The sequence below is a fragment of the Caretta caretta genome, chromosome 1 (assembly GCF_965140235.1).
Source record: "Caretta caretta isolate rCarCar2 chromosome 1, rCarCar1.hap1, whole genome shotgun sequence".
NCBI classification, from domain to species: domain Eukaryota; kingdom Metazoa; phylum Chordata; order Testudines; family Cheloniidae; genus Caretta; species Caretta caretta.
Window position 1 is genome coordinate 275,047,375 of NC_134206.1, and position 17,478 is coordinate 275,064,852.

The 17,478-nt window shown below is 41.5% G+C and overlaps 1 protein-coding gene across 2 annotated transcripts in view; it reads left to right on the forward strand.

The window, feature by feature from the left end:
• The window catches only part of KITLG (KIT ligand), an 88,573-nt gene extending 71,456 nt beyond the window's left edge, over positions 1-17,117 (forward strand). The window contains exons 7-10 of one of the 2 annotated variants that reach the window (XM_048835630.2): positions 2,236-2,345; positions 8,083-8,159; positions 11,282-11,362; positions 12,483-17,117. In XM_048835630.2, coding sequence (XP_048691587.2) covers positions 2,236-2,345; positions 8,083-8,159; positions 11,282-11,321 — 227 coding nt within the window. In that variant the 3' untranslated portion in view covers positions 11,322-11,362; positions 12,483-17,117. Of the gene's footprint in view, positions 1-2,235; positions 2,346-8,082; positions 8,160-9,890; positions 10,802-11,281; positions 11,363-12,482 lie in introns of those variants that run through there. The other variant, XM_075124297.1, reaches the window with a different exon arrangement.
• Positions 17,118-17,478: the final 361 nt, after the last annotated feature.

Sequence of the window (17,478 nt, forward strand, 5' to 3'; positions counted from 1 at the left end):
TATGGTAACTAAGGTAACACGTTATCAAATAACTTCTCTGCTCTCTGAGATCTGCAACAACATACATACCTTCCTTTGAAGATTATTCATTTTTCCTGGAGTATACAGAGTGTGACAGACCCAGACCAGTGAGTTACAGGAGTTTGGTATAAGGCATATATACTGGCTACTGGCTGAATAGTGTTCTGTTCCCTGAGTGACCAGAGCAGGGGCTGCACTAGAGCAATCAAGAACCTGCTAGAACCAATTAAGACAGGCAAGCAAATTAAGACACCTGGAGCCAATTAAGAACATACTAGAATCAATTATGGCAGGCAGACTAATCAGGACACCTGGTTAAAAAGGATCTCCCATCAGTTAGGGGAGGAGGTGCAAGGAGTGAGAAGGCATGCTGCTGGGGGGTTGAGGAGTACAAGCATGATCAGGCTTCAGGAGGAAGATCCTGCAGTGAGGATAAAGAAGGTGTTGGGAGGAGGCTATGGGGAAGTAGCCAAGGGAGTTGAGCTGTCTTGTAGCTGTTACAAGAGACACTGTAGACAGTTGCAATCCACAGGGCCCTGGGCTGGAACCTGGAGTAGAGGGCAGGCCTGGGTTCCCCCATCCCCCCTCAACTCCATATTTGAGACAAGAGGAGGTGACCTGAACTGTGGGTCCCACCAAAGGGGAAGGTCCCTGGCCTATCCCCTGACCCACTAGGTGGGTCAGCAGAGACCGCGGGGATTGTTCTCCTCCCTTTCCCCATGCTGGCCAGTGATGAGGTTAGCTGAGAGAATGGCAGGTTTGGCCACTAGCAAAAGCGACCAAACTGAGGGCTGCTGTGAATCTCTGAGGGAAGCAAATCTGCCAATAAGCGCAGGACCCACCAAGGCAGTGGAGGAACTTTGTCAAAAGAGTAAGGTGTTTACAAATGGGAATGCCCATAGCTTTGCGTAGTTATATACTCTAGTTGTATAACTGTAAAGTGTCCAAGAAGGAAATATGGCTAATGAACAAAATATGGATTTCTTTCCCTGGGCAGAAGCAAGTCTGCATTCTTCCTGAGTAAACCACAAGAACCATGTTGGAATTACTTCTAAAAATAAGATCTGTGTGTAATCAGCAATATGAATTATTTTCATGTGTATTCAAGAGGTCTAGTTCTAGTTCCAAACCGCCTCAGGTCTAGTACTAGATATGGGGTTAAGTTATTAGTTGAGTCATGGCCCTAAATCTCTGAAATGCACATGAGCAAACCCATCCCAAATCCAGATTCTTACATAAACTCTGTGAATTGTGGGAGGGCTTGATAAAAGATGTGCACAGGGAGTAGAGACTTACTGGAAGACTAAGCTAGCAGAAACTGCAATTCTTTGGAGGGAAAACCGCCACAGACCTCAGATTAACCAGTTTGTTCTGTGTTCAGTGTTCCCACTCTGTTCCACATAACTGTGTCTGCTGCATCTACCTGTCTTCCTTTCTCCAGAGAATCTCTACTCTTTCAGTAATGTAATAATTGAGTATCTGTTCTGCTTGATTAAAATTTCCCTTTAGTATTTACTCACCTGCAGGGTTCTAGTAGAGTTCAGTCTTGATCAGAATCATGATTAAACACAGGACTTATATTTTATAAACTGCATATTATTGTTATCTAACCACAGCATTTCTTTTCCAATACTCAGTCTAAGGTTTTTAATGTATCCTGATAATGCACCATTTGAGCTGCAGTTCCTGATACTAAGTAAAGCTAGGTTAAAGCTGTTTAAATCAAGTGTCCTGTAGCTCAATTTGCAGTTTAGAAGGTGGAATCCTAGGCTACCCCCACAGGATTTTTCATATCCTGCCTTAACTAACTAACCAAGGGTCCAAATTCTGGCCTCAGCCTACACATAACTCCTGCTGAGATCAGTGGAAATTGCTTGTGTGCATGAAGGATAGGACTTGTGCAGTAGCAACAAAAAATTTCCTCAAAAAGAAAAGGAGTACTTGTAGCACCTTAGAGACTAACATTTATTTGAGCATAAGCTTTCGTGACTACAGCTCACTTCAAATTTTCTGTAAGTTTTTGGCATGAATATCACCGCCAACAAAAAAACCAACCAACCAGAAAAAAACTTTGAAGGAAGTATTTATCTCAGTTACCTGGAATGCTGAGAGTTGTCATTTTATGTACATAAATTAGCTATTGTTAACAATGCTGCTCTGAAGAGAAATTTTTTCCATAAAATCTGTCTTCACTTACCCTGCTTTTAATTACAGAAGAGGCACTCGACTTCATTAGCAGCTCCAGCCTGAAAGGGATAAGCATAGCATTGCCGTCATTGTTTTCTCTTCTTATCGGCTTTACTTTGGGAGCCGTCTGCTGGAAGGTGAGAAATTTCAAACTTACCTGGGTAGGTAGAGACCGGTTACATTTTATCCCTAAGCAAACAAGTATCCTGATTTTAAAAACTAGGGGCATATCATTTGAACTTCACTGAATTGTGTAACTCTCAAACATATATAATCAGTGAATCTCTGTTTTTAATTCCTAACTCACTCCTGCCCTTCCTTCCAAATAATAATAATAATAATAATAATAAAAAAATGCCTGTTGGTGTGCTAACACAATAACTCTAGGCCTGAAATTTAGGAACTAGAATTCCCACAACTTTCCAGTTGTCCCAATTTATGTCTTGATGTGGTAGTGCTTTTCCATTTATTGAGATCTTGTCTGCACTAGAAAGGGTTTACTCTTCTTCAACACTTAGCTGAATAGTCCGCAGTAGCAATTGTTAGCCCTTTTTTGGTCTGTTCCTGTGTGGCCACAAGGGCTTGATGGCCCAAGAGTCCTACATCAGAACAGACTTGATGAACCCATGTAATAAGGGGGCTGCCTCTGGGCTGTCTCCACCCCTCATTGGTGGAATTTTATCCCAGATATTACAAGCCACGCTGAGAACTTCATTTGTTGTAACATCTTATGGCATTCTTGTGATATGTTTGAAAAGCATAAGACACTGTCTGTGGACAATGGTTCCAGTAGACAAATGAAGTCATTCCACTTTATTCCCAATATACGACATTGGCATTTTTTTTATGGAAAGCCTCCAGCTTTGCCCAGTCTGAGTAGCATACTGTCCATGTTTCACAGCCGTACAACAGTACGGAGAGGATACAGCTCCAATAGATCCTGAATTTTGTGGTCATCCTGAGATGATCTTGATTCCATATTTGTAGTAAACGACACATGGCAAGTGCTGCAATACCAATCCAATGGAGAACCTCTGTGTGAGAGTTGGAGGAACTGGTGAGTATAGAACCCAAATAGCAAAAGCTGGAGACAGCTTTGACAGTTTCATTATTCAAAGAGATTGGTGGACCTGGTCCTAGATTTTGCAGCTTTGTCTTTGACCATGAAACATGGAAGCCAACCTTAGCGAACTCTTTTCCATTTTCTGGAGTGCCTCGTAAAACCTGTTGAGGCTCTGTTCTAGAAGAACAACATCATCAGCATAGTCAAAGTCTGAGAGCAAGAGATCGCCAAGCTTATTGCCTATTGACCTGATGGAATGTTGCATTATGAAATCCATTGCCTGACAAAAGAGTGCAGGGGTCAAGACGCAGCCCTGCCTGACACCAGATACTGATTTAAAAGATGCCAACATCCAATTCCCCAGAGGTACATTGGCAGTGGTTCCATTATGCAGCTCTCTGATCAAGTCCAGCAGAGTGGTAGGAACACGTACACCTTTTAAGGCCTTCCATAGTGTGACTTGGTCAGCTGAATCAAATGCAGCCTTAAGATCAATACGCGTGATGTGCGTGGGCTTCTTGAAGTCGTGGTGTAGCTCTGACAACAAGCAGAGGGCCAAAATGATGTCTATTGTGGACCTGTTCCTCGTAAAGCCTGACTGTTGGAGGCAATGCTTCTGATGTAGCAGGGGCTCCGAATGCACCAGCAGAACATACACACATTCCCTGGCATGGACAACAAGATGATCAGCCTGTGGCTCTTACATTCACTGCGCGGTCCCTTGCCCTTACAAAAGTGAGATCACAATACTGTCCTTCCAGGTAGCTGGCAAGGTTCCATATCTCCACACCAGAGAAAAGATGGCCAGAAGTGATTCTGCTACAGGGTCAATAGCACAATTTAGCATCTCTGGGGGGGATGCCATCAGCGCTGGCTGCGTGTCCGTTTTTCAGTTTACAGATGGCATTCTTCACTTCATCCAACATTGGTGCAAGTGTCTCAGTCCCAAATCACAATGGTTGCCAGATTTCCTAGCTCTAAACAAGCAGCAGCTGGAGGGTGGTTCAGGGTGCTGTGAAAATGTTCCATGCAGCGTGAGAGGATGTCATCATCCGATTTACATGGGTGGTTTTGGCTGTCCCTCAGGATGCCGTTTGTAGCGATTACCTCTTGACCACTGAGGTTGCAGATTGCACAGAATGCCAGCTTTAAGTTGAATTGGGCTTAGCCAGGGGAGACATCATCCGCCACTTGGTTATAATATGCCTCATGATTGCAGTGTGACAGGGTGTTAAACTTTCGCTTCAGCTGAATACAAGTGTGCTTATTGCCATGCTGGCAGGCTGTGGCCTTCAATTTGATTGTCTGGAAGGCCTGCTCTGATAGCCAGAGTCAGCGTGCTGAGTGCCTATAGCTAGATGTCCCACTTTTAAAGGGACAGTCCCGTTTTTAAGCCCTCCTACAGGTGTCCTGACTTTTTTTAGAAAACAGGCAAATTGTCCCATATTTTCTGTCCCCCACCCATCAGTACTGGTGGGTTCTGCTGCTGGCTGGTTCATGCTCGCTAGCTGCTCGCCCACCAGCGGTGAGTGGAGGGGTCCACTGGCCGACATTGGGGGGGTGAGTGTGCAAGGCTGGGAACGGGGCAAAGCCGCAATGTGCGGGGCTGCAATGTGCGGGCTCCCCCTGCTGGTCCGTCAGCACAGCCCCCAGGACACCACCCCACATACTGTTTCCGACCAGTACTGGCTCTGTGCTGTAAACTGTGGTGGCTGGTGAGTGTGGGCAGGTGCCAGGCAGGGGCTGGTTACATGTCGTCTCTGCTGCCCACTATTGACTCTTTACGTGCTTCCCCTCTTGCTGTCCTCTCACTGCTTTGCCCCTTCAACCACCAGCTCTGCTGCTGCTCCATATCCCCCCCCCTTCCCCCCAGGCAGGGTGTGTCTCACTCCCAGCACTGTGCAGAGAACCAGCCCCTGGTTGGAGCACTCAGCTCACCAACAGCCCGGCTGGCAGGCTCCTTCCTTCCCCCACTGCCTCTGGTTGGGCAGGCACTCTGAGAAAGCCCAAGACCCTTCAGCCTGGGGCGCTGACCAGGAGGACCAAAGCCCTGCATGTGCCAAAGCCCCACACAGCGCTGGTATGGGGAAGCCTCTCCACCTCTCAGCTAAGCTCTGGAGGGGCAGGGGGAAGCAATTTCCAGACTGTTCGTGCCCCAAATCTGCAGGCTCCACAGCAGCCCCCGAGGCAGGATTTTAGCACCCTCTTCACCTCCCCCCCCCCAGCCTAGGTCTTACCCCCAGGAAGCGTGGGGCTGCTCTGTCCCCTAGGCACCCTCCCCTGATGAGCCACCTCTCTGGCCATATTCGCTGAAGCCCCTGCAGTCAGGTTCCCTGGGCACTGGAGCACTGTGCATCCTTGGGGCTTAACCTTTTCCTGCCTGCACTGTAGCCTGTGGGACAGGAGGCAGCTGGGTTATGTCAGTGGCCAGCAGCAGCCTGGTGGTGTTAGCTGCCTTTCGACATTCTGTGGGCAGGAAGAGACAAGCTGCTTCCAGCCACATGGGAGAGGGAGGGGAGGAGGAAAGAAGAGATGAGCTCTGCAAAGACACGGACCAGGTCATCCCTCCCCCAGCACAGTGCTGAAAGGCTGCTGCTGGCCACATTCTGGTGTGAACCCAGGCAGAAATCTGGGGCGGGGGAGCATGTGACCCTGTGTGCCCCCCACCCCATGCCGCCTCAGGAAGATGCGGCTACAGGTACCAGGAGAGGCTGGTCCATTCTGGGGGGCCCAGCCAGGCATGGAGGGTGGGGAGCACCAGGAAGGGAGGCTCAGGTCAGTCAATCCCCCTGTGTGTGAAAGAGAGATGTATGGGGGGGGGTGTCACCTCTTCCTGTGTGAACCCTAAAGCCTTAGAGATAAGAAGGTAAATTAAAAGAATCCAGCTACGCAGCATTTCTTTTTAATGTGCACAAGCAACTTGATGTTAATTTGAACGTTTGTACTGTATAGTTCTGATTGATTGCCGTTGAACTCGGTGGGCAAGTAATTTTACGAGGTGTCCCATATTCAGCATAGGGAAATACGGTCATCCTACCTATAGCTAATCGTCGGCTTAGCAGATTGGTGGAGGATGGAGGTGAGCAGAGACCAGGCAACCTCGATATTGTCTGGCAGGTCAGCTAAAGAAGAGAATCTATTGCTGACGTCGCTGCAAAACCTGTTGGCTAAACCGGCACATGGAGAAGTGCATCAATGTCAAATTTCTTCATCATCGCAGAGGGCTTACCTGCTTGTCGGAGAGTCAGTGCCATGCGGGCAACCACTGGGTGGTGGTCTGTGTTCATAGCATATTATGCACCACCAAATACTCTACAGGAGGTGAAGAGACACCTGTCACACGTGGGATGATGTCATCCAACTACTTCTGAGAGATGCCATAGTGAGAGATCCATGACATCTGGTATATGCATCACCACTTGAACCATGACCCAAGAATGGAAAGGTTCTGAGAGGCGCAGAATGTGAGCAAGCGGCAAGAGTTATCACTGGGTGTACATGAACCGTAAAGACCAATAACCCATTCAAGCCCAATTCGCAGGGAGCCAATAACTGCATTTAGGTTTCCCAGGATCATGAGATTATTATGTGGAGGGACGGTGTGTACTAGAGATTCCAACTGATTGTAGAAATGACCTTTGACTGAATCAACAGATTCCTCTGTCGGTGCACAGACGACTATGACAGCGAGGTGACCATGCCGATGTTTAAGATGTGCAATAAGTAATCGAGATGACACAGGCATCCAGGTTATCAAGGAGGACATGGTCTCGCCTCGCAGTAGTAGTGCTACCCCATGTAAGTGGTTGGGGCTGCCGGAATACAGAAATAAAGAATCTTCCACCTCATGGCTTCCATGATCTATCAGCCTTGCTTCCATTAGGCCTGTGATTGATATGCCAAGATGATTGATTTCACCTGAGACAGTGACCTGATGACCACACCTGTAAAGAGTTGCAACATTCCAGATTGCAATTTTGATGAATTACTGCAGATCCCCGCTACAATTGAATACACTGTCACGGTATATTGCAGATATGCCTGCCGACATCGGAGGATGCATGCCCACTAGGGGGCTTTGGCACAAGCCCGTCATATTTGCACCAAAAGAGGATGGCACCGGCAAGGCCATCTATAGCTGGGAGTAGAGCAGGGGCTGTAACTGGTGCTGAGTGCCAGGTTATTCAAGTTGGTCAAAAAGTTATACCAGCAAACCCACCTAGCAGATGCACAAAATTATTTTACTGGTATAGATTATAACAGTTCCCAAATTATGTAAACTATACTGGCAAAAGAACATTTTTGCCAGCATCACTGTGTCTTACTGGGGATTTTGCCAGCATAGCCCCATCAGTTAGGGGTATGATTTTTATCACACTCCTAATGACATAGCTGTCCCAGCAAAACATTTAACAGTAGATCAGATTTAAGTTTCTATAGGTTCCAATCCTGCACAGCTTTAGAGGAGTAATCTTGCTCACACAAGGAGTCCCAGTTGATTTTGTAGGACTGGTTCTCACACTCTAACAATTAGGAGCTATTAACCTGGTATTGTACTTGGTTAAAAACATAACACTTCATTGAATATAAAATACATATAAATTCTGCTATCACACTTGCATGCATAACTCTGCTTGACTTCAGTGGGATGCATGTGAGCATCTGAAAGCTAGATTTGATTTATCTGGTACAAGAACATATTGATACTGAAAATAGAAAGGGAGACTTAAATGAATAATTATCATTTGTTTTGGTTATTTTTTTTAAAGTGTCACTATACAGTAATTATATCTGATGCACTTCCCTCGTAGAAAACACATCGCACACCCAGACCAGAAAGTGATGAAACAACACAGTGTAATAACTGTCAAGAGGATAATGAGATAAGGTATTTTGCTTCACTGAAGTCTTTACATACTTGATTTTTCAAAGATGAGATGTATCATTTTTCTGTTTCTTAATGGTTTCTCTTGTTGTCTGAAAGGTGCACTTGGAAACAAAAAAAAAGTGCATATTACCAAGATTCTTGTCATAAAAATGCATTGGATAGAATTTGTGCCCAGAGTATGTCCCTTAAAGTGTGCTTCTACTCTAAATGTACATATGTTTTTTCTGGATACAAAAAAACTCCATTAGGAGAACATTATTGTTGAAAGGTTAATCATTCAGAAGCCAGGGAGAAGTTCCATACTTGTAATGTCAAGGGAGGGAGTTCAGCTACTGAATTCTCAGCAAATGGCAAAATCTGCTTCCTGTGGTAGCAATTTCCCTTCAAAGGGGATCTTTTGCGGAGTAAGATGGATTTAATATTCCTTCTGTAGCAGATTAAAAATGAAAGACTTGTAGGCCCAAGGGAGACCACCTGGGATCACATCCCTTCATCATATATGATTATCCTTCATCTTCACCTCTAGTTTTCAGTACTGAGACAGAAAAGGCTCATCTCTTCAGACTAACTTCCCCTTCTTCTATCAATAATTTTCCCTCTATGTAGTAGAAGACGGTGGAGAAAAGATACTGTCTGCATGTCAGCTTTCCCCTGGGGGAGGAGAGATGACACTCTCCTTTCTGAGTAGCAGCCGTGTTAGTCTGTATCCGCAAACAGAAAAGGAGTACTTGTGGCATCTAAGAGACTATCAAATGTATTTGAGCATAAGCTTTCATGAGCTACAGCTCACTTCATCGGATGCATGCAGTGGAAAATACAGTGGGGAGATTTTGTATACACAGAGAACATGAAACAATGGGTGTTACCATACACGCTGTAATGAGTGATCAGGTAAGGTGAGCTATTACCAGCAGGAGAGGGAAAAAAAACCTTCTGTAGTGATAATCAAGGTGGGCCATTTCCAGCAGTTGACAAGAACGTGTGAGGAACAGTAGGGGGGAAAAATAAACGTGGGGAAATAGTTTCTCCGACTGGTTTTTGAATGTTATAATTCCTGACATCTAATTTGTGTCCATTTATTCTTTTACGCGGAAACTGTCTGGTTTGGCCAATGTACATAGCAGAGGGGCATTGCTGGCACATGATGCAATATATCACATTGGTAGATGTGCAGGTGAACGAGCCTCTGATAGTGTGGCTGATGTGATTAGGCCCTATGATGGTGTCCCGTGAATAGATATGTGGACACAGTTGGCAACGGGCTTTGTCCTCACCTATAACCCAGTTGGAGAACACTTCAATCTCTCTGGTCACTCAATTACAGACCTAAAAGTTGCAATTCTTCAACAAAAGAAACTGCAAAAACAGACTTCAATGAGAGCCTTCTGAATTGGAATTAATTTGCAAACTCTGGACACCATTACATTAGCCTTGAATAAAGACTGGGAGTGCATGTGTCGTTACACAATGGAAATGGCCCACCTTGATTATCACTACAAAAAATATTTTTTTTTCTCTCCTGCTGGTAATAGCTCACCTTAGCTGATCACTCTCATTACAGTGTGTACGGTAACACCCAGTGTTTCATGTTCTCTGTGTATATAAAATCTCCCCACTGTATTTTCCACTGCATGTATCCCATGAAGTGAGCTGTAGCTCGCGAAAGCTTATGCTCAAATAAATTTGTTAGTCTCTAAGGTGCCACAAGTACTCCTATCCTTTCTGTTACAGACGGAGACCGTGGTGCACTCCTCACAACTTCCTGCCCTCCTGCTGCTTGAATGAAGGACCCAGATGTTCCAGTGTTTCTTAGTATGGGGAAAGGGAAGGCAGGTCATGATGGCCTCTCTTCCCCTGGGGAGTTTTGGTAGCAGCAACAGCTGTAAGGGGAGGTTGGTAGATAGCAGCAGATGACTTTATTTCTTCCTTCTGTGCTTACTCCACAAGGGAGGTGGAATTTGCTAATGAAGGGGGAAATGATCAGTCCTATGAGATAAAACAGTGCTGAAAGACTGCCATACAGGAAGGGGAGCAGCTGGGTGGTATCTAGCCAATCCCAAAATATGATTGGATTTATGTAGCGACCAGCAATTGGAAATCGATTTTGCCATTCACTGTGCTATGAAGCACGGATTAATATTGTGAAAATTCACATGAACCAACTTCAAATTTAACATTCATGTGAATATTCAGGTAGGTGTGTTCATCTTGAAATCTTTACCCTCTTCCTTAACTATTTTTTTTTATTCAATCAGTGAGAAGAAACAATTCCACAGACTTAGATGACCAATCATACTTTATGAACCCAAAGACTGAAATTTTCGGAGTGTTCAAACAATTTAGAATGGCTAACAAATTCATAAACATCAGCCTATGCATGGAGGATTAGTTAACATATTAAGGCTTACATTAATATAGATATCATTCGCAACAAAAAACTCATCCCACTTTAGTACAGTGACTAATAAAGCTGAACATCTTCCCCTTGACAACACAGGTAGAATGAAAAAAATTTGAGACACAGTTCAATGCAAGAGACTACCTCTCCAAAAAATTCAAATTGGCTGTTTTCCCCATCAAGTCTTTTTAAACATATACAATATTTTCTCCTAAAAAGAAAAGGAGTACTTGTAGCACCTTAGAGACTAACCAATTTATTTGAGCATAAGTTTTCGTGAGCTACAGCTCACTTCATCGGATGCATACTGTGGAAATTGCAGAAGACATTATATACACAGAGACCATGAAACAATACCTCCTCCCACCCCACTCTCCTGCTGGTAATAGCTTATCTAAAGTGAGCTGTAGCTCACGAAAGCTTATGCTCAAATAAATTGGTTAGTCTCTAAGGTGCCACAAGTACTCCTTTTCTTTTTGTGAATACAGACTAACATGGCTGTTACTCTGAAACCTGTCAATATTTTCTCCTACCATCCCATCACAAAGTTTTGATCTTCTACTGTAATTAAGTAGCACTTATTAGTGCTCAAACACTATTTGACCGCAAACACTGTGGTGATGCTTGATAATGTATTTATTTTAACTAGCAGAAGCAGCAATTAATTGCCACCATTCCCTGAAATTTTAGCACAATGGAAATAAATTTATTTTATGTCTTCCAGTATGTTGCAGCAAAAAGAAAAAGAGCTCTTACAAGTGTAACTGTTGCTTTTTTCCAACACTGTTACTGTTTTCATGTACTGGTAAGTCCTTAAACATGACAGTATGACAGATTCCTACCACAAACTTCATAAATTTTGTCAGCTGAAATTTACGGTGTCTATTCTGTGAAGCCACATCTAAAGCTAACTTTGTATTAGTCAGCTTAGCCTACTTGTAAGACAGTTTTATTGCACATATAATTATCCTGTGTTCTGAATTTAGTTATTTAACTTGCAGCCAGCCCTCTCAATATCACAGTGGGAGACAAAGATCCCAAAATGAGGGACAGCTCTCACTTCCTCCTTTGGTGTGACAGCCAATTGAAGAGTCATAGGCCCTTCATTGAAAATTTCCAACCCTCACTCCCCAAGTCCCTCTTCAGCTGCAGTGCTATATCATGAAGAGACAGGCTGTCTCAGAATAGTTTATAATATAAATATATTATCCTGAATGCAATAGATGAGTGGGGGAAATAACAGAAAGTAGGGAAAACGTTCCACAGGGGAAGAATATTTACAGAATATACTGATGTGATTCCAGATATGAAATACTATACTGCTAAGCTATTGGACTGTTCTGCATCATTGTCAAACTCTATATTTATCCAGGACCTTCATTCATGAAGCATTAGTATCATATTGGTATTAACTTGGCCACCTAGTTGTGTGGGAGAAAAAAGCACATGGATTTTATTTTCAAACAATACTGTAAAAGAAAATGCCAAAATATTTTGCTTTGACTACATGCTTTCCATAACCAATTAATTTACTCTAGAAGACCAGCTTGCCTTTCATTTTAACTTTTTTTAAAAGCTCTATTGTTAAGGCTTCCCTGTACTGCAATTGTACAACAATCCTGCAAATACACATATGAGCAGTCCCTTTAAATTCAACAGGACTACTCGTGTGTGTATGCAGGAACAGGGTCTAAATGCATTCTGTGCCCAGGATTGGGAAGCTAGAGGAATTGTACATTAACTCTAATTGGGGCCCCTTTAAAAATGTTTGGCAATGTGCTTTGGGATGAAAGAATGTACATACAAGTTATTTCATTATTTATTTCTATAAAGAAAGTATTATATTTCTCTGCTAGGCTTCTACTACTTAGTAATGAGTATGAGAAACCAGCAAAAATACAATTTTCTTTCCCCCCCACCCCCAGGCAGCCAACAGTTCCATGTTTGCTTCATAAATGAAGCAACTTTAAGCATATTCATATTCCTTCTGGAGTGACAGACTGAGTCTGCATTGGTTGCTGCCTAGGATCCATATCGATTCAAAGAGATGAGGGCGAAGTGTGTGTGTGTGTGTTACTGTGAAACCAACACTGAATTGAATAGCATCAAGAAGAGTATGCTGTGAGCAAGACTGTATGTTATTCAAATACCTACCTTGTGTGGAATTGTAACTGTATAGTCCTTACAGCTGATTCTGGCAAAGGAAGTACATGGCCTGAACAAAAGACATCTTTCTTTCAAATGCCTCCAGATACATGTAATCTTTGAAAGTCATAAGGAAGTTTGTATTCTTAATTTACATCCTGTGTCCTCTTGCTTACCCTGATGCCTACAAATGGAGTACTCTGAATTGAAAAAGAAAATGCAGAAATGGATACAAAAACATACTCTGCAGTACTGTTGTAAAAAACTTGCCAGTCAGGTGGTGCAATGGACCAGTGTGCTACCCTTTCACTTCTAAGAAACTGGTTTAATATCTAGCAAAGGTCATATGTAAAATGAGAGGTGGTCTCTGTCTTGTGCCAGGTGGATGTATGTCCATCTCAAAAATCCTCCACAGAACTTGTTTGGGCTGGTGGTCTCCATTTAGGAGAAGCAAAGAATGGATCAAAAAGAAGTAAAGCGGAAGTGACGGTAGCAGGATGGAGCTTTGACAGCATTAGAAGAAACTGTTGGATGTGTGAAGACTCCAGTTAAAATTCCAGCCATAGAATGGGGAGGGGAAACAAAGAATTTGAATTGCATTCAACATCTGAAATAACACTAAACGCAAGAAACCTTTTCTAAATATTGATGATGCATGCCACTGATTCCTTGGCTTGTATAAGATGTAGGAAATGTGGAAGATACTGAGAATGAATTTATTAATTACTGCTGACATACAGTAAAAGCTATTTGTATTGTGTTTTAAATTACTAATAATGTTTTATTTTTTAATCTGGCATTCTCCTTTTCTTTTCTTTCTTTTTTTTTTTTTTAAGATGAAATCTGGTCAAGGTATGAAAGCTTTATTTCTGGTTGTCCTCAGTGTCTACTGCTATTATTAAATACATGGACTACAGAAACAAAACTGATAAAAAATTAAGACTTTGTCAGGCATGCATTTTTAAGGAGGCACTAAAAATACTATACTGAAACTTGCAATATGCGTTTTATGCATCCCATTTGTACAGGCTCTTTCCAGATAAACTACTTATTTATCTATTTTAAAGTTGTCTGCTGCAGAAAGTAGGAATGTCTCACCCCAAATGACAAACTGCCTAACAGCTGACTATTAACCCAATAACAGTTTTAATTCAAATATGTCTAAAATATTTTGTTTTAATGTCTTCATAAAGCTCACTATATCTTAGATGTACTTTTATTTAAACTTTTAAAAGAACTCATGGATGCTTTAGTTATTTCCTTAATCTGCTATGAACTATATGTCAAAGGAATTTGCTATATATAGGGTCAAGTAATTATTAAGACATTTGAGTGCCACAATGTACAAAAAGTATTATGGTCAATGATGGAGATTACAGACATGTAGAGACACTTTGGATGGAAACTTGGCAAGTCAGTGGCAAACTCCTATTGATTTCAGTGGGGTCAATATTTGCCCGTTAGGTCTAGTTTTCATTTACACTAAGTCCAGTTTTCAGTGTTTTAGCAGTGATCCTCAGCCGGTGTAAACTGTCATAGCTCTATTAAAGTCAATGGAGCTATGATAATTTACAACAGCTGAGGATCTGTCCTTACAGCAGGTCAAAGAGGCTTTTGTGTAAGTCAGAATTGGGCCCTAATATCCTGACTTTCATTAGGTGCTGGAGCACCACTTCAATTGAAATAAATGGGAGAAGTTCAGCACCTCTAAAAATCAAACCCTTAGCAACTTTTAGCACTACGGAAAACCAAGCAGTAGAATTCTCCATCTGTAGCAGCTTAGTGTGACACAATAATGTATGTGCCTGTATTTACTGGTCCCTTAGACTAGTAGTTGATGCCTACTTTAAAAGTTCCACTTTTTGAATCTTAGCATGACCGAATGTTTGTTTGGGAACTTGCACCTAGAGCCCCGCAGCGGGACTAGGATCCTGCAGAACCCGCTGCCATAATAGCAGGAGTGGGTAAAATGTCCTTTGTTGCTGGAAGGATTGGGTGGGCAAAAAAAAAAAAAAAAGACTGTCATAATTTGTGGGAAAACACTAAATATCTCGTCAGTTTGGAATAAATAGAATTTCAGCAATGTAAAGCAAGTTTCTTTTTATTTTAAATAAAGGTTTTAATGCTTAAATTTAAGCAAGGGATAGAAAGATTTGATGTCTATTATAACAGGAGTTAAATGTATTTTCACATGGTTTAAGCAAGCTTTGTTTTATTCTTTTAGTGGTTAAAAATTGTCTGAATTTTGTGTGTGTGTGTTAACCGACTGTTGTTTGTTTTTGTTTGTTTGTTTTAATAGCATGGAGGGAATCTCTCTCACACAAGATTTGCAGAATCTAAGGTTTTTGAGGGTGGGAGTGGAATAAAAAATGCAAGAAACAATGCGGGAGCAGGTGAGAGTGGGTCCTGCAGAAGCAGGATTAAAAAAATAACCGCATTCAGGGCTCTGCTTGCCCCTTACTGGTTGTGTTGAGATAGAGGAAATGTGCCCATAATAAATGGCAACAAATATCACTGAACACTTGACAAAAATGTTAGACAATAAACATTTCCCAGTTGCTGCAATCTACAGTATTTTCTCAAGAAAACTGAATGCATTTGGAATCTTGTAGCGGTTTTCTTAGCTTCTGTAATGGAACAAAACCCGATGTTGTTCAACTACCTTAATTGTTCATAAAGATGCTATTTTTCCAAACTGAATATTTGAGGAAAATTAACAGTAATAAAACATGAAGCATTTGGAGTAATACATCTTGATGTGTCTCAAATTAGGCTTTGAAGTTCAAATTACAGTTTTTTGTTGAGTTCATTTTACCCTTGATAACAATGAATAGTGCATTTATAAATTGATATAAAATTTGCCTCCAAATGCAATGCTACTAAACAGTAACAGTCTTAAAGCTTAGTTATAAGACGGGGTTTATAACAATGCCACACACATTCATCTTTGCCACAGAACAAGGTAAATTTGAGGCTGAATGACATTCATGTATCTCCCTGAAACAGCACCCATGTACAATCCTTCTGACAACACAAAGTTTACACAATCATAATTGTTCTCATTTGGAATGGAAACATCCATTAGCACAAAGTGCAATAGCATCACATGAAGCATTTGAGCTGGATAATCAATTTGACAGCTCATGGCTTTTCCTTCATTTTTATCCGACTTACCAGGTGTTTGGGCCTTCTTAGAGGAGTATCACAAACCTGAATAAATTTAAATATTTCTAAATAGGGTAGATTGTTTGGCATTTGGAAATCTAATAAGATATATATGTAAATTGTTATAAAGGGCCTGATTCTGCTACCTGTTGTGTAGAATTTACTCCATGCATGGTGTCAGTCATCTGCCAATTTACAAAAAGCAGTTGATATCACTGGGACCACTGCTGGAGTAAGTTGCTACTCAGTGGGATTAATGGTGGCAGAAGGAGGCCCTTAATTACTTTTGCCTATCTTGTAAGTAGTTGTGCAATTCCTGAGTACAAATAAATGTTAAAATCCTTCATTTTTAGGAAGGGTCAGACCTTGTCTTGTTGTGATTAGAAAATGAGTGTCCATTTATTAAAATGGAGTGCTTTGTTGTATTAAAGTCAACCTAAATTATTCTTAGATCTCAGTGGATTTTGTAAGGAAGAAACATTTGGAAGTTTCCTTGGGAGAAGCTGAACTTTGCATGCTATTAATAGCAGCTTTGTGAGAATAAAAAGCAGCTAATGGTATACTGCAAAATTCAATGTGCTCTTTTAGAAGTGTGTTTACTTGAATAAATTAATGGTACTTATTTAGTCATGAAGTCATTTTATAAGAGCTTTTAAAAACTAATGTGCTCTTCCATGGGACATGTATAAAAACATCTTAAACTTGCACATTTTCTAGACTCTGATCTTCACCACCTGTGTATTTTCTGTTGCTATCCATTTGTAATAGTGAAACTGCTCAGCACACACAACACAACTGTTAATTTGAAAAGTTAACAGTGTACTACTCTAGCTATTTTCAATGAGATTTGCATTTAAGAATTATCCAGAAATTTTCTCCAGATCGAAGTTGATTCAACTATGTATTTAAAATAGATGTACAGTAATAGTGGCATGTTGCTATTATATTAGCAAATAGTTGGGATGTGGAGATTTCAGACTCTTTAGAGACAGAGGCACAGACATTGGTGGTTGCGTCATGTGAGAGAGTTTGTATATTTTGGTGTAAATAACAACACAATCTTGCATAGTTACATTCTGACTGAAAGGTTAAGCAACAAGGTTTATAAAATGTGATATGTGTGTGTATATATATATATGTCCTCTTAAAAATAGATGTATGCCCTGATCCTTTTTTATACTGGTTTGAAAATGGAATTACATTATATACATATACTTTATTGTTCTAAATAAAGATTTTATGCACTGCCATGATATGAGTACATTGTCTTCACTCAGTCATATTCATGATCTCTCATAAATCCTGGCATATTCTTAAATGGATTTAATGGTATTCTAGACCCCTTTGCATGGAGACTCTATTAAGTAATGTGCAGATATTTCAGAAATAAAATTCTATGAAGTCTTAAGACGCGTTATACCCATTATCAAGCTTCTAGTGCCAACACACATTTTTATTTGTGATTCAGGACACTACACGCAGACCTCAGATTAAAAATTATTGTAGCTCCTTAAGGGTATGTCTACAAAGCAATTAAAAACCTGCAGCTGGCCTGGGTCAGTTGGCTCAGTCTCATGGCTTTTGGCTGTGGTAAATTGTGTAAAATTGTGG